Source organism: Trachinotus anak, unplaced genomic scaffold (genome assembly GCF_046630095.1).
Source record: "Trachinotus anak isolate AG129_WGS33_773 ecotype Australia unplaced genomic scaffold, CSIRO_AGI_Tana_v1 ptg000032l, whole genome shotgun sequence".
NCBI classification, from domain to species: domain Eukaryota; kingdom Metazoa; phylum Chordata; class Actinopteri; order Carangiformes; family Carangidae; genus Trachinotus; species Trachinotus anak.
Genome location: NW_027273883.1, coordinates 14,862,707 through 14,880,866, shown reverse-complemented (window position 1 = coordinate 14,880,866; position 18,160 = coordinate 14,862,707). Strand labels below are relative to the sequence as shown.

The window sequence follows — 18,160 nt, the reverse complement described above, 5'->3', positions numbered from 1 at the left end:
CTCGGCTATCTAAACTATGTGCAAACTCTAAGTTCATGGTTTGTTTTAGCCCACTTTGTCCACAGATGTGTTTTGACTCTAAGGACAATGATTGCCACAGAGGCTGCAAAATGCACTGAAAGTCATTTTGCACATGCAATCATGAGCATGCACACAAACATATACAATATACTTGCACATATTGTAGAGCTCAGTGAAGTGGAGTGCAGATTCAGCTGTGCTCTTAGCTCACCGTCCCTCTCCAATGACATCATACCCTGACAATGCCACCATTCATACAGATGTTGCTTACAAAACCTGGAGTTAGACTCCTATTGTGTGTGCTGCTCCTCCTCACAAAAGAGGTTTAGCCAGAGGTGCTCTCCTACTACAGTGGAAGAAAATGAATGGAACACATAACAGGGTTACCACATACGCTAATGGCTTAACTGCTTACAAATGACTTCATACTGAACTAATCACTCAATCAATCACCGAATAGCAGAACTGAAAACTGACACATCTGGGGCTGCTTCAATGCTTTTTTTTTACTTGGCATTTCTTAACAGAATATGTATGTAACTTTTTTCACTTGTTCACTCTTTAGGGAAAAACTTGGTTCTATAAGCCTATTAACCCAAATGCCCAATTCTGCAACTAGACTGAAACATTAAGAACTGTGAGGGTTGTGTAAATAAAATGTAAAAAGGCTATGTTAGTGTGCTAGAAACACTTTGATTATTGGTCCTCCTGTGTCCTATGAAATGTTTCTTTAAGAGACGTGCTGTTTTTTTCCCTCCTCAAGTAAAAAAGGAGTACATTTAGAGCATGCCAGGAATTATGTCATCCACCCTTCTAGTGCCAGCTCCACAGCCAAGAGAGCTGCAATGAAGGAACATATAGTATTGTTTACCTCATAAAAAACTCAGCACCTAGCCTGATGCTTAGTGACAAATTTATTGTCCTTAGTAACAATGTAAACAATAGATATTGGGAGATAATAAATAACACATTTTCATACACCAATACCAAACTGTTTCAAGGCCCTTCTGTCTGAAATTAGCAGGCAAGTGGGATGTGTGGAAAGCAAGGAGCTCATTTAAAGGGGACACAAAAACAATGCCGAAGTGCACCACTTTGAAAAGGGTTCCACTGACAGGAGCTGAGTCATGTACCATAGTTGGCATCGGCAGATGTTATTTAGAACTGGCTTGATAAGGGCCTGTTTGGGCTTTCCTTGTTACTGATGAGAAATGATAGTAAATGTCTTTCATCATACAAACAAACATATCAAACCATCTGAGCAGGACAGGAAGGTTTTTTGGAGGAGAATACAGGCCCATACAGTATGCACACGTGCGTTTATACAGTGTGCATGTGCTCTGTGCACGTGTGTATGTGTACACTTGTAACTTGTTTTTAAGTAAGTGACTGTCTGTGAGTGTGTGTACGTGTGTTTGTGGCTGTGTTATTATCTGACACTGTGCAAGGAGGATGACACAGAGCTGGAACAGGCAGTGTATTTGTGTGTGTGTGTCTGTTTGCGAGGCCCTGTGGAGAACTGGCTCTGAGCGGTGACGTAATGCTTTGGCCAGCGTGCTGTGGAACTTGGCCTCCTCTCTGCAGCGTTTCCTCCACGCTGCGAGGGTCAACTATCCCACAACCTCCAGCACACAACACGCACCCTTCTATTCCCTAGACCACAACAGAGCAGAACACAACCACACCCGGCACCATGAGCACCCAGTCCTTCAGAAGAAGAAAAAAACACTTGAACCAAAACTAATAAAACACTCCAATCTCAGCAACACTCCCAAACAACAAGCTCAAAGCAGCAAGGGAGAACACACAAGTTAGTTACTGCACCGTCAGGCTTTTCTGTACCACTTAAACGATGGCACTTAAGAAAAAAATCAGAGATAGAGGAGAACAAAGATGAGCACTGATGCAGATACAGTCTTTGGCCGAGAGAGCACAAACAGAGGGCTTAGAGCGAGATATGAGTCCCCAAGGGGCCACAGCAGTCCTTCGGCTCATTAACTATTTACACCAGAGACAGGCCTCTGTGCTGCTCTGGCCCACCACAAAATCAATTAGCCTTCATTAGCCAAAGCTCTGGGCAATGCTTTCTCTGGAAGGGGAGGGTTAATCCTGCAACCGAGGCCTCCAGTTACCACAAAATATCAAACAATCACAAGCACATATGTGTGGGCGTACATGCATGTGCACATGGAGAGGGGCACAGGAAGCTAGGCCAAGCAGAAGTCCTTTCATGTCACCCAGAAAGAATTCTGCCAATTTCTCACTCTCACTCACTCTTTGGTGTCTCAGATTATCAATACCATATCTCGCCTTTCAACTCCCTCTGCTCTCTCTGCCTGTCTATCAGTTTCCTTCATGTCTATCAAAGTCCCAGTCAATCCCCTTCTCCGCTCTCACAATGTAAACGCTGAGCAGAAAGAGTGTATCTAGGTCTCTGCCTCGGGGGTGTGGGGTTACAGTGCGGAGATTTCCCATTGGCGGAAAGTCAACATGGTTGGGGTAATGCGATTAGAGCCGGATTGAGAACGTCGCAGGGGACACATGGGCCTGATCATGGCCCAGTTATCCGATAGCGAGGCCGTATTTATCGACCCGGCCCGGGCGCGGATATTACAGACATTAGAAACCCCGTCTATGCTTATGAAACTCATGCTGGAGATCGCACCCTGATAACACAATTAGTCTCTCACTTTCTGTCCACAATCATGGAATTCCATCAGTTGCGTTCAGACATCAGGGAGCAGAATCTCAATTGATCCACATTTGGTTGCCCTGCCTCGTGTCTGAATGGCCAACTAACCAGAAAGTTGCATGGTCCAGGGCCCTGTAGCCATTTAGTGACTGCATATGTTTATGGGAGGCCTAACAGAGCATTTACAATTCAATTACATAGATAGGAGGAGGAGAAAAAAAAGGGTAAGATGTGTCTGGATGACGGCCAGAGGAGAGATAAGCCTAATACACTAATATTGTGTTACCCCAGCGTGTTACCATAGGAACAGTTGAAGAAATTCAAAAGACTACAAAGACGATCAATCTTGAGAGAGCAGGAGGAAGAGGGAGAATTAAATGCCCTGGGAATGCTCCCGCTCTCCTCTATCAGAGCAATAACTCTTCTAATGACCTCTGCTACCTCCTCTCTCTCTCTTCCTCTCTCTCTCTCTCTCTCCCCTCCACAAGATGTTTCTCTGCAGCAAATTCAGCTATCAGCAAACCTTTCTAAACATAAAGACCAGCCAATGCTTATGAATATGGTTTGTGATTTTTTTTTTTTTTTTTTGATATCCAAATCATGACACTTATTTGACCTTATTTTTATGGAACTGTTTCCATTTTCAGAGTTATTTATTTTGAAAACAAAGGCTGGCTGATAGTCATGTTGCTACAGTATTAATCAGTTCCTATCACCTAGAGTGTAACTGTTTGACCATTTGACATTAATCAGAGGTATACTGTCAGCCTTTGGCACTTCTATTACAGCACTAGTAGTGTGCAAAACTGGACTGGATGGAAGATCTCTTTCTCTTAAGCTTTTCCTGCGTTCAGCCTTTCTCTATACTTCTTAACTCTCAAAACCTGTCTACTTTCTGTCTTTCTCTTCTCTCAACTATGTCTCATTCCCACTGCTCTAACTGCCTGCTTTGTGAAGGATGAGGTCATTTGATTTTTTCCCCGCTGTGTTAAACTAGTGCTAACAAGTTGCAGGACCTACAGAACATGTTCTGTACATTAAGATATACATCAGGCAGTCGGTGGGCAGCCCAGCCACAACCACATAAAGGGCCCTTTATTCCAGCCACAGTCTCCAGTACAGCACTGGCAGGTTCAGACACAGCTTTGATTACACACCAAATGATGAAATCCACACAGACCTAAGAGCACAGCTTTGCTGGCACAGCCCAGTGGAAAAGAGAGTTGCAACACTTTGTGCTTGTGTGTGTGCACTTATAAATGTGTATAGGTGAACACATGTATATACTCACCAGTTTGGCTTCTGAGTGCATGGAGGGAATGTGAGTGGAGGCGCAGGAGCTGCTGTGGGCGGGTCCTTGCATACCCATCATATTGGAGCCCATGGACATTTGTCTCTCCATCTGAAGATTACAACACCATGAGAACACTTTATACAAGTGTAGACATATTTTTCATATGGCACCACACTTTTTGATACAAGATGTATGATGCTTATTATCATTATTAGGTCTTCACAAGATGCTATCACTGCCTCCACAAAAAAGCTTTAGCATTAAAAGGGTGAGACGATGTGGGATAAGATGAGAGCACACGAGAGCCTGATTTCACATGACAGGCTGCCCTGTGCACAGCTCTGTGTGATGATAACTGGAACTGACCCACAACAGGAAGCCAGCACGAAGGGACTTAACACAGGAAGCCGGTGCAACAGGGGTGTGTGTTTCTGATAATATCGTGGTGAGTCTGACTAACACATCAAACCCCAGCCCCTCATGGTGCAGTATGCGTTAATGAGGTGAATTGGTCTCTTCGTGCAGTGGTCTCAGACTTTTGGCCCCACTGTATGTGTGTGGTTCACACTTGCCCCTAACTCACCCTGGCCACTGTGGTTATGTGTCACAGCTGAAACCTGAATGTGAGGAAATCAGCTGGGTAAGCTGACAGGGGTGAGAGGTCACCTGTGCAGGGTGACGATACGAGCAGTGTTCACTGAGGAGTATGTGCAGGAAAGAAGAAACCTTTGTGTGAGTGTCTGCATGCATACGTGTGTGTACGCTGCTGTGGCCTCCCAGCTGCTGAACTCTGGGTGGTGTGATGGTTTCCATTGGGAACGGCCCCTTCTCCACCCCCCTTTGCCTGACCCCCACTGCCCCCCACCCCCTCGTCCACAGAGACTCAGCCCTAGAACGTGACACACAGCCTTAATTGCACTAAGTATGTTTTGTGTAAAAATATCACCCAAACCTGCACCCCTTTCCTGAACCGTCAATCTTCCACAAAATCGCTTAGCTCTTAATTTAATAAACATGGGAGGTTTTTTTCCATACCGTAAACACAGGCTGTCTTGTGTTACAATGAGAACATATGTTGTATCATTAGAATCCTGATACGAGGAGCTTTCATTGGGTTGTTATCATTCCTCACCTTCCCAATGTGGGTCCTCTAAATCTTTTTGGCTTAATTACAAAACAGAAAGTATATATTCTAAACCTTAACCTCCTTTGAATCCTTTATTCATACAAGATATGATTTCCTTGATAAACTGCTGTGAGTCATTTTAAAGGTGACAGACAACATCCGAAACTGCAAACCTCCGTAGTTTGTCTTGAGTCTTAATGTACACTGTCTTCATTTACTATATGAGTGTGTGGGTTTGCTTCTGCATGTGTGAGTGCACCCGTGAGTGAATGTGCTCTGTGCTCCATTGTTGTACTCACAGGCATCAGCACAGCGGAGGAGCCAGGCATGGTTGGGTCTGGCAGTGTTCCAGGCATGGAGGCTGGCAGAGGCTGTCTCTGTCTGTTTCGTAGGTGCAGCAGTGAGGACAGAGACCCAGGGACAGGCCTGAGACAGACAGACACAGACAAAGAACGTCAGGATTTGCATTGTTATAAATAATCCAAGAGAATTATTTCATGTTTTGTCATATTATAACATCAAACTCAACTACCAACACTATGGTGCTAAATAATTATGGGGCATAAACATATAATGACTGATGATAATGCAGTAAACAATAGCTGTACTTATATCTAATAATATGTGGTTACACATCAACACTCCTTATATTTGCTTCCAACTACATGAGAGTGTGTTATAAAGCACTGATTCAGTGTTCACTTACTGCTTATAAATGTTCATTATGGGATGGTTAAGACAGTGTTACCATGTTTATCTATATGTTATTATTTTAAAGTGAGCTAAACATAGGCTTACAAAATGTTTTAACAATAAATGGAAATAAATGTGGTAGTCATGTGCAAAAGCACTAAGACAGCGCTCGACAAAAACTAAGAGAAATGGTAAAAATTGGAATCGGTATTACTGCACATAAAGAGCTTGATGTTTTAGGTCAGCTATAAACCTTTAACGACTAGATGTTTAAAAACTTAAGTTGACAGAGTTATTGATTATCCATATAAAATAAAAGACCAGCTCTATCACAGACCTCTTTGTGAGTTTTAATGGAACAAAGTAAACGTTGAAGATTAAACTGGAATCAGTTTGTAATGACCAGAGGATTTCGAAACCCATAAACATTACATGAATGTTTTTCTCAACATACAGTGCATGTCCCAGAGAGGAGAAGTTAATCAAGATATTTTATACAGAAAAATGTTTTTCTTCACCAACACTTCACAAATCCTTGTACTGGCTACGGCACCATGATTGGAGGATTGGCAATCGACAAAGTGTATTACACTGAAAAGAACCCTTGCACTATGGCAATTTTACAAGAGACTGCTGAAGAAAAACACTCTTAGATTTTAAAAGTAATTTCACGCATTTACTAATTTCACCTTTGTGCTTTTCCCAGTGTCTTTTGTTTGTTGTTTTTACTTGTTTCTACAGAATGTGACTGTGTTTTCATGCTGCAGTTGAAAGTTGAGGCATCTTGGGAGTTTTTGGATGCACTTTAAATACGTGTAATACAATGGATGAATAATGATGATAGTCATGATGAATGAATAATATTTGTCATAACAACCACATGAAATGTGCATGACGAGAATCACATTTAGAAATGGCTACAGCGGTGGATGCCCTGTGGGGAAAATCTCCCTTGGTGACCACAAAAGCGTTTGCGGACCAACAGGCCTATCCACACTCACGGCCACATCAATAAATCACATGTACAGATGAGGCCCAGGCTAAGCTCAAACTTCTGACAGCAGTCCTGTCTCAGTCACTGGTTCAAGACTGCAGCCATCCAAACCCCCAGACCACTCCATCTGCACGTGGTGATGTCATTTATACAACTGCCACCAAACCCCTGCTTGTAAGAACACTGATTCCCAGCTGCAGGGTGCTACTACGCCCACATGGATACAGTCCCTGCAAAACAGTGCCCACAAAACACCAGCGTTTATAACGTTCAATTCTTTAACAAACCTGAATTTGGAGGATCAATAATTCTCCAGTTATCAGTATCATCAGGATGAATGCTGCCACTAACCAGTCAATAAAGCTCCATTTCCTTGGACATTTAGAAATTAGTGAAAACGAGAAGCATTTAGGTTGGCTGTATTCAATGGGTTAATGTAATCAATTGACCGCACCATAGCCTGGATTACCGTAATGGTGGGTAGTGAGGGAGTGATGGCCAAATGGAGGACTATACCAGAGCAAACCCCACCTGAATAAATACCTGTATTTTTCCAGACCTAAATATGTGCATTTACGCTCCAGACATTTTAGATTGCTCCACACACACAGGACCATTACCATCCGGACTGTGTGTCATTCCTGTCTAACATCCCAATTTATCACAATCACACTCATTTAACAGCACATATGACATCTGAGCAACACCGCGAATCCAAACATTTCCACATGGGAAAACTCATGAAAGTACAATGAGGTATGCAGTGTAGCTGCGCACTACATCAACACAGTTCCCCTCTGCCTTTAGACTGCCAGCGTTTAAGACGATGAAATAACAGTCATGAGGCAGTGGCAGTGACATGATGTTGATTTTGTAGATAAAAACTGTTTTGCTGAAATTTTATTCTGTATGGCTACTGCCTGTGGTTTTTTGCACTGTGGATGAAGATAAGTTAGCTTAAGACAGATTTTAAACAAATATATCTACATATAATTACAGCTATAAAATCTGTGATCACAACTTGGAATTAGCTCATTCACAGTGCTTTGTTTTTATAGTGGTTTATTTAGCATATCACATTTAACTTCTTTGTGCAAAAGGCATGGCATTTAAATGTTACATGCATTACAATGCACTCCTGTGAATTTATATATAATATGTATATATTCATAAAATTATGTGTCCAAGACCATCCCAAGAACATCCTGACCTTGTTTATACTATATACAGTACATTATTGATACTTATAAATGCAGCATTGCTACTTTTACAGAAAATCTGATCTTTTCAACCTTGAAGCTGGCGTGTAAAAAATGAGAAACAGTAGTTTTAAAAATTGGTACTGGAAATAAGTGTAAGTAGCTACCTAACCTCCAGTGTTACACAAATAAAGGACTACATTTACCAGATTGTTTTCTGATTGAGATAAAACCCTCTCAAAGTCAGCAATTACCGATTAGTTAAATCCTTCACAGTGCTGGTTTTCTCATTAGGAAAGTTAAATAGCCTGCAGCCTAACAACTACCAGCTTTGGATAAAAAGAAAAATCTCAGTTTTTCCTCATTTATGTCCTTATTAAAGATAAGAAAATGAAATTTATACATAGAGCTACTTGTGACAGTAACTGGCAGGGGTCAGGACACAGCACAGATACGTCAGGTTCTTGCTTTCCAGAGAAGAAAGGCTCTTTTGAAGCTTTTACAGGTTGTACTTTTACGCCTGTCTGTTAGCGGAGCTCACCTGTAGCAGCATGGTGGGAGGACAAACACTCAGTCCATCACCACCTCACACACACACACCAAAACACAACCTGCTTGTCCAGTGGGAGGAAAAACAACACTGACATCTGACAGCACTTCCTCTTGGGATTAACTCAGCTTTGTGCTGACTGTGCTCTTAAATAAAGACATTTCAGACTAACAAGAGGCAAAAAAAATGTTTTTCAGAATGCTAAACTCTCTGGCAACAATTGTGATAACCACTTAATTGTTCAAGTTATTTTTCAAGCAAAAATCCCCCAAATTTGCTGGTTCGAGCCTCTTAAATGTGAATATTTTCTGCTTTAGTTTGCATTATGATGTTTAATTGCCTCTTTTGGGGTTTTGAACTGTTAATCAGCCAAACAAGCAATTTTAAGATGTCATATATTGGGCTCTGGGAACTTATGGCGGGTATTTCCACTATGGTTTTTTACTTTTTCTGCCTTGATCAGTGTGTTTCAACCAATATGCCTGAATAAATAAAGACTTTTAACATTACATCTTTGCTCAGCTTATTGCATGTGAAATTATCAGAGGGCTCAGCCTACTCATTCTTGAGTTTCTTGTTGATAAAGTTTTCAGGTAAACAACAATCTGAAAATAAATGTTACATGTTTTGTACAAAGCCTGTTCCTACTTTTTTAGTTCTCTTCTGCTTTTCGTTGTTACTTCTGCTTGTCTGTGCAAACATTATGCACCCAATTGTACAGTAGATTAGTGGATTCATGTTCAGAGTGTTTGTGTATGTGGGTGAATAAGTGCATGAGTGTGTGAATGTTCATGGAGCTGTGTGTGAACATGTGTGTGTGTGTGTGCATGTGAGTGAATAATGACAGGCTGTGGCTCCACTGAAGGGATTGATAATAGCCTGGGCTGTGGGCCCCTGGGGAGAGCAGGTAGACACTCTGCAGTCCTGACCCTGCACTCTCACATTACTGAGTGCCTTGCTCTCTCTTCCACAATCCCCGCCCAAGAACTACCACTGCACCACCCCCCCACCCACCTTCACTCCACCATGACATCACTGCTAGACCTTCTTCCCTCCCTGAGTCCCTCTTTTGCTTTTTATCTCTTCTTCCATAGTTTATTTCTCTAAGTTATCCTGCTATTTTTCCCCCGATGGAGCAGAACTGACAACCCCTCATTGTCCTGTTAATCTTCTATAACTCTTTTCTGGATGCCCCAGGGTGCCCACACCTCAACTCAACCCCCTCTGGACTTGCTTGCTCTAACCTACAAATCCTGCAGTCTGCACACACACTAAGCTTTGCCGTCCCAATCCCCACAATCCCAACTCCAACTCAAGTACTGGGGACTTGAACACAAGGGGCTTGGCTGTCATCCAAGAGGAGCAAGAGAGGGAGAGAGAGAGAGGTGCAGTCCGTCCACTGACTCATATCCTTCCCTTTCTGACTCTGCTCCAGGAATGATGTAATGCTCTTGGCTTTTCGCCCTCCCCCCACCCTGTGCCTGCCTACCCCCAGATTTTGTCCCTCCCTCCTCTCCTCTCCTCCTCTCACTTTTCCCTCTCTTTTCCTCCTCGACTCGTCCAACATCACTGCGCTCACTCCTCGTTGGGTGAAGTCACTGCGAGCTCTGGGTAGACACAGCAGCTAAAAACTTTCGAACGTAACCAAAACAGCCCAGGGCCAAGTTCCAGACGTTCGGGAGACGGTGGTGCAGTCGCCATGGGAACGGAGGTAAACAGAGGGAGAAACAAGGGCCTCAAACAGCTTGCAGCTGCCTGGCTCTCTGAGTAAACACTACACAGGACCTGCCCCTGATTTACTGCCTTTAATCACTGGTGGGAGGAGAGTGCCATGGGGTTTGGACTGAGGAAATAATACGAATCTGATCAAATAAATCAGCCCTAATGGGTTACGACACAGGCTGACTTTTATTAGCGGGCTAGAGGAGGTTGATGCTGGGAGGGTGCAGCACTGGGATGAATCTGGGATGGGGTGTCCTCACATTAGGGAGCCTCTAGCTGAGTAAAGCCATGCCAAAGCACAGTTGAGGAATGGAGGTGAATGATACTCTGGAGCAAATTAGCATTAGTGTTGCAGTATTATTCACCAACTATGATATTGTTTTGATTCGTTAGATGCCATTGGCTGAGGACAGTGAAGATAAGCTTCCTTTCATTTTCAACAAGAGCAAAAAGCATGTCAGTACATTCCTATCACCAGTGAATCAGAAACACTCTTCAGCAACAACTAGTCATCTTGTTACAAGCTAACCTGGCATCGTCAGCGGCACCTGACTGGTGTTGCAACATTTGGCATACACAGTCTCTTTCACTTTCAGTGATACTTCATCCTTCTCCCTCTTGATCTTTTAAAACTTTGTCCCTCTCCCCTTAACCAGTTTCTCTTCCTCTTATCCCGCCACCCGATTCCTGTCTTCCACCAACAGTCTCATCCCTCTGCCTGTCATTCAGTTTTCCATCTTCACTTTCCTTTCATAATCTCAGTGCATTTTTTTCCCACACCTTCAATGTCCTGATCTCATTTGGTCCACGTTTTCATCTAAACATGATGTACCTTTTCCTTTCCTTGTGCAGACATGTCTTTTATCCTCTCCTCCACCCTGCTAGCCACCATCCTGGTATTAAACCCATGACCACCACATCTTATGCCTCTCTCCTCCCTCTCTCTCTCCTCCACCCTCCTGATCCTTCATTTCCTCTCCACCATCTACCTCCTATCCCCCTCTTCCTCTCCTCCATCCACCTCTGATCCCTTTCTTCCTCTCCTCTGTCCACCTCTGATCCCCCTTTTCCACACTTCCCCACGTTGTGATCCCTGCGCTCCCCAGAGCTGTGAGGCATGTCCCTGTGTGTGAGTTGCTTGTGCTTGAGCCTGCATGTGTGGTGGCCCCGGGGCAGGGATGACACAGCCCTGCTGGAATGAGAGGGAACAGAGTCTGGGCGTTCCTCTACAAACGCACTATTAAACCCACTGCAGTACACAATGAGCTCATCTTAATTCAGGTCAGATGTACATCCCACATTCTCGCTTTCTTTTTCTCTCCGTCCTTTTTTGTAATTGATTACACCTTTGTTTTACCTTCATGTATTTGTTCTTATGTTCTCTCCACCTGCTCCTCCTCCATGTACAATAGCCCCACAATTTATACATGGTTGAGAGTATTGCCTATATTTGCCCATAGAGAAGGGCATTTGTCAAGTCAGACCAGGAGGGCACCACAGGCATTTTGTAGAGGTCCCATGTTCCTGCACTCAGAACGGACCTCCTTCCTTATCATCGCTTTCTGAATGCAATCTAATCATAAACAATAATAAAGGAAGTTTTGTTTAAATCATGAAGTTCATAAGGTCAGCGTTTGTCCAGGGAGGACCCACAACTTTGTGCATAGGTGTGGAGGTGCTGGTAAAGTGGGCGTAGAAATCAGCATAGTTGTTTTATCATACGCATGGGAAAAGGTTTTTAGCAATCTATAATAATGTGATATGTAAAACATCCTGGAATCAAAATAATCATAACTATCAATACCACAAGGGTAGGATTAATCTGTTGCACTGTGAGAGCTGTAGTTTATGTCAACAGCTGGGAGATCTCCTGAATCTAGATACAGTATGTGCTAGACCATGCACAGATTGCATTTGCACATGAAATTAGATTTCATTTGTTTTAAAGTGGTGCCAGTTACTCAGAGTTTTTTTTTTTCATAAAGTGCAAGAAACGATCAATGAATCATATTTGTCAATCATCATGATATGATGGTTATAATCTGTATTAAACAAAAATAAATGTAATTAAGCTTTGGGAAGCAGATTCTTTGAAACAGAAAGAATGGCAGTTATCAGTAGCCCACGTGAGATGTTTTTAACCACTGATCCTATTTGATCAATGGGCTCATCACCAAATCTTCTTGTTCTTCGTCACATCAAGTTCACAGCAAATATATCACCCTAACCTTGGGCTTTGCATAAAACCTTTAGAAGGCATGCAGACCAGCATCTATTTGTGCTACTTCCCTTAGAGGCAAAAACAAGGACCACAAGTATATGGTGACTCTGAGGTGTGAAATATATTGTGCATTTAAAGCAGCATGGGAAATGAAACCACAAATTGACTTCCTTCAACTTTGCAAAGTGATGTGGCTGCCAAACTTAGAGTTGCACACAGTACAACCAGGGTGGGACATCACCAACAAGACATAGTTAGGTTTAGAGATAAATCTTTCACATAGAAAACTGAAAAAGGACACACGGCATATGAATGCCAAACCACAAATGAGAAATTCTTCATGTCACATTTGCACAAGAATAAAATCATACAAACTTCTATTTTGAAATCGATTTAAGTCCAAGAAAAAATTGAAAAACATTGTCCTGTTTAGATGGTGACAAACCAAAACCATCTGCTATCAACAGTCAGTGGTGTAGAGGATTGCACCTTTTCGGTTCACACAGTCCTCAAAGTGTCCTCATTTAACAAAAGCACTTGTTTTAATACACAGCCAAAATTAAGAGTTGCATTTAAACAACATGGTATCATAAATTGATGATCAGACATTTTACCACATCTATACTGTAATCACTCCTCACTTAACCAAGCTACATTCAGGTTGAACGTGCTATGTAATGGAAACGATTCAGCCAGAATAGAAGAATGTCATTTTTAATTCCTTGTGCCCACACCCATCTACCCACACATCCCTACTTACAAGTCAAAAGGTGGAGGTTTCTACAGAATGTCGTATGTCACATGGTTGACTCGTAATGTCCAATGCATTTAAGTCTGATATAACTCAGTGCCAGATGTTTATAAATGAAAAGCAGAGAGCATTCAAATCTGTTGGACGCCACTTGCCTTTGTATGATAATGATAGCCGTGACATTAAGATCTGCTGGCTCTTTCTTATGCCTGGTTTTAACACTGGTTTGTGTCAGTGCAGCTCCCCAAAGACCTTGTTTAGGGACTCAGAGCAGAAAGCGAGAGAGAGAAAAAGAGCGAGAGAGAGGTCCTCAGGTTTCACAGCTGCAGGCCCAGCTCAACCCTAAAGTAAATGGACTTGAGGAAAGCCAATCCTAATTGATTCCAAGCCTCAAAGCTCTTTAGTAAACATTGTGGAGCAATGAAAATGACTTGTTATCCTAATTCATTGGATGCTCACGCTGTGCATTCAGCAGAGCAGAGGAAGAAACCAAGGAAGCAGATGGAAGTGAGATTAAACTGATTTTGTTTGGTGATTTTGTCTCATTCAGAGATAAATTCACCACAAAGCACAAGTGTGTCGAGATTAAAAGCTTTTTAAGCCTGCAATGATCACATACACAAACCTTACCATTCTTGACAAGGATTACTGTTTCTTAATGGTCTCTAAAGTAATTTTGAGTAAATCTAAGTATAAACATTTGCACTGTAAAGAATTTATGCACTGTGGATTAAAGTTTAGTTTTAAATGATACTCTTTTCTTCACAAAGACATGGGAAAAAAAAACATCCATGAGACTATAATTGAGGTAGCTTAACATCACAAAAGGCTAATTATGACAGGCATCATAGGGAACAGTTGTTCGGCCTTCAGTAGGCTCCCTAACTCTCAGTCTGGACAGAGTACAGCTTGCCTATGAAGTGTCCGGCTTATTCTGTATATAGGAAGTTCCTGTGGAGAAACTCTGTGCATGGAGCCTTTGGTTGGCCCTAATGGTTTCCTGTGGAAGCATTGCTTCTCAGTGGAGGGGTTTCCTCAACTCATTTTCCTGCTGATGTGAACATTTCCAGATCAGTTTTCTCTGGTGTGAATCTGCTCGTCCTATTCATGTGTTAGGACACCACCATCCTCGTAAACAAGAGACGTCCCTGCGGTTTCAGCACATATGATTGCTGCTCAGGGACTGCCTGAAATAATGTGAGACTGCAGCTGGGACTTCTGTGCCATTGTGTGGCTGAAAACCACTACCATATAGCACACCAGCTCTCATTTTCAAGTGATGTGTTTCTGTGTCTGCAAGCAGTAAAAGCACCAGTCTCGCAACAATTCAATGAAAGATTTGTGATCATAAAAGATGTGAAGTCTGCACTTTTGCAAGATGAGGAGTTTTCAATGACAGGTAAACTCAGGTGAAACAGGCCCAGCAAAGTCTCTGTTACTGGCAGTGATTGCTGCTCCTCCAAGGGGATGAAATTCCATCCCTGTCCTCCACAAAGAGCCTGACGGGGTGTCAGTCAGGCTTAGTGATGGGCCTCCCATCCAATATTCACTAGCTCCTCAAGCTGTAAATCTACACAGGACAACCTCGACACAACGCAGGTCTATAACACTGAGCCATCTCAATGTCTAAGTAGCTTGCCACAGGCCTGGTTTACAGTAACAAAGCCCTGGCACAAGTTTGAAGGTGGGTGGGGTAAACGGATAAGGCATATGAATAAAGTCAGTGGGGTGTCCTCGTGAAAAAAAAAACTGTGTATAAATGTTTGTGTGTGATGATTATGTTATTCATATGATTCATATCAGTTGCACAAAGGAAAGACGCCAGCCTCAAAGAACTGATAGCTAATGACGCACATTAGAGTTTATAAAATCAATGCCTCACACAACTTCACTACATACAAAGGCCAGATATGGATCATCAGCACACAGTCTGATTATGACTGTGAAATTGAAAATGCATTACACTCTGTGAAGTAGTCCTTTACCACTAAAGACTGCAGGTAAATGACAAAGCAACACCCTACATAGATTGCTGTTAATATATTTTCTCTATTGGCTGTTATTACACACCTGTATGCAAAGGTATCAGAGCAACAAAGCTCTAATGTTGTGGCTGACATTCCCATAGGTGAAAAGAACTATTTTAGAGCATGAAATGCTAAACCGATGTAAAAACAGCCACAACTGAGGCTTCAACAATGACCTCATCTTGTCCTCTGGGACCCTCTTTGGCATGCTCTGCTGTGGGACAATACTGAAAGAACAGCAAAACATGAATCGCCAGTCCCACACACACTGCTCAAAATGTAACAAAATACTGACATTACCTCAGAGAATATGGAGCGATGACAATCGGCACGGACACAAAGGGACCGGGCTAAGCCTACAGCTGTAGCTATAATGGGGGCACTCTTGAGGTGAGAGGATACACATCCATCACTGCACTTCTCAGATAATTTTCAGTCTGTCAGCAGTTATTTACACTGCTTCTACCACATGGTAACAAAAAGAAACTCACACAACTCACCCATACTGAACTAATATCACAAAAAACTATTCCTCCTGTGTTTTCTGGAGCAATTCTAATAAAATCCACATTTTTGTAACTGTTGCCTAATTTCATCTTGCTGATGTTTTGCTAGATTTTCCGACTGTGTTGCCCACTCACCCTATCTGTCTATTTGTGGATGGAGCCTGAGTGATGACGGAGCTGGACTGAGAGGGCAGGGCCTGCTGGATCACTATGCTGGTATCATGGTTGCCCATCCGTGAGTGGGACTGCTGGTGCTGGCCTTGGCCTGCTTGGCTGTGCAATGAGATGCTCTGCAGAGAGGGGGAAGGAGAGAAGAAAGAAGTTACACATGGTAAGGAATCTGTCAAGAGTGTCAAATTTTCCCCAGCAAGTTATATTTTCATCACAGCCCAAGCTTTACAACTGTTTGGCCTTGGGCTCTATACACCCAGCTTGAATTGGTAATGAGGACCTATGTAAACTATAATCTACAGGCTTTTTCTGAGTTGAGTTAGGGGAAACAATGAGTCTAATGAAGACCAGGCTTCCTTATTGTTATTTACCCAGCACGGCAGTTTGTCTGTTTTACCTCTACCCCATATAATGGCATATACATTCCAAAGCTCAACAAAGCTCACACATCTTGGGGTAAAACAATCAGCAAGCTGAAGTAATTTGCATAAAAAGCAATAATCACACATAAAAAGGAGAATACGGACAGTCACAAAATTTTTATTATATATTTATATTGGTTGATTGCTGTTTTCCTTAAGTTTCAGTGCTTTCGTTTCTTATCTCTGCCTATAGTGTTTTGCGCTCCCACAGTCTTGCTCTGACTCGCCTCCTGCTGACTTAGCAGAGCCTCCGATCGTAAACCACACAGGCTCGGGAGGCTAGACATGGCATGACCTGAGCTCCAGAGCCAAACCACCCAATGACAGTTTAGCTGCAGCATGCACTGCACATCATCCCAGACATTAGATAAGCAGTCTGTCTTGTGGTGATTTGACGATTACATGTGTTTCAGGTAGACGTGCCTCAGGGTAGATCTATAGTGCATAAATGAATGAGCACGTCTTTTATCAAATGTCAAAGCTCTGCAACTCTGCTCACATGTGAGAATGTCTGGTCAGGTCTTTTATTGCTTCCACAAAAGTTGTCTCAGGGGTCTCTCTTTATGTCTGGAAAGAAACAGGACTCCCCCTCTGAGAAATGGCTGGAGAGCTGTTTGAAGTTACAGGTGGAGAAGCTGATCTCTTTTCTCTTCACCTGTGCTGGGTGACAAATCTCCACCTGCTAGCCCTGTCTGTCACTGTCAACAAGACTAATGGAGATCAAGGAACATGGCATCTGGGGCACAACAAGGGCTGGACATGACTACACTTTGGATGAAAAGAAGAAAATATGGTAGAAATGTTGAAGGTGTCCCCATATTTGTGGTTATCAGCTCTTTAACGGGTGAACAAGGTGTGGTTACATGACATCTATGTCTTCTGCATCTATTAAAAGTATATATATCAGTTCACATTTCGTGGGCTGTTATTAGTGACATGACTGATGATAGCACCAGATAACAGTTCACAATAGCCTGACATAACCCCTGTGGTCAGGCTCTGGCTTTGGGGTTTTTTTTAAGCCATTTATACTGTCTTCTGCAGTACCTGTTTACTATCCTCTTCTTCCTGGGCCTTGCAAAACTCCTGCTCAATGGAGCAGTCCAGTTCACTGAACAATCCCACCTCCTCACAGTTCTTCAAGAAACGCGTTGGCGTGGGCGTCTGGTCTGGAAATCAAGGAAATCCAGTTCTAGTCAGTCAAGTTCTAGCTTTGAAATCAACTTTTGTTAGCAGCGTTTATTTGTGGCGCTTGCAAAAACTGATTTTCTTCATTATTCTTAATTTAATTTTTGATCATTTTCATTTATTTTTAAGGGACTGTAAATGTTGCCATTTGATGTATTATACAACAGTTAGCTGAAACCTCAATTTCATCATTACAGTTGAAACATGCTGTATATACAATGAAAATGTAACACTAAACAAACAAACAGGACACATAGTGCAAAATTATACACAATACAACAATACATCACACAAACTATGTCAGCAAGAGATACAGTATATGTTCTACAAATTAAAACCAGACCTATTTGTTTAAAAATGAGCAGATATGACAGTTTGTTTTTGTTTCACTGCACAATTTTTACTGTTAACCCTTTAATTTAAAAAATCAGTTACCCTAGTCTCTAATGTTTATGTTTGCTTTTTTTATTTTCCAGCCTTATTGATTCTGCATCATGTTAAAATGCAGTTTGTTATTTATTACTTCTTCATGTAAACCCCAGTTAGACTAACAAACACCTTCAGGGAGTTAATGAGGATTCAC

The 18,160-nt window shown here is 42.3% G+C and overlaps 1 protein-coding gene across 4 annotated transcripts in view; it reads right to left on the bottom strand.

The window, feature by feature from the left end:
* creb5b (cAMP responsive element binding protein 5b) overlaps nucleotides 1-18,160 on the bottom strand; it is a 44,884-nt gene that overhangs the window by 13,445 nt on the left and 13,279 nt on the right. For all 4 annotated transcript variants that reach the window (XM_071470000.1, XM_071469999.1, XM_071469996.1 and 1 more), the window contains exons 4-7: nucleotides 17,437-17,558; nucleotides 15,932-16,086; nucleotides 5,433-5,559; nucleotides 4,005-4,115 (exon numbers count right to left, since the gene is read on the bottom strand). In XM_071470000.1, coding sequence (XP_071326101.1) covers nucleotides 4,005-4,115; nucleotides 5,433-5,559; nucleotides 15,932-16,086; nucleotides 17,437-17,558 — 515 coding nt within the window. The remainder of the gene's footprint in view (nucleotides 1-4,004; nucleotides 4,116-5,432; nucleotides 5,560-15,931; nucleotides 16,087-17,436; nucleotides 17,559-18,160) is intronic.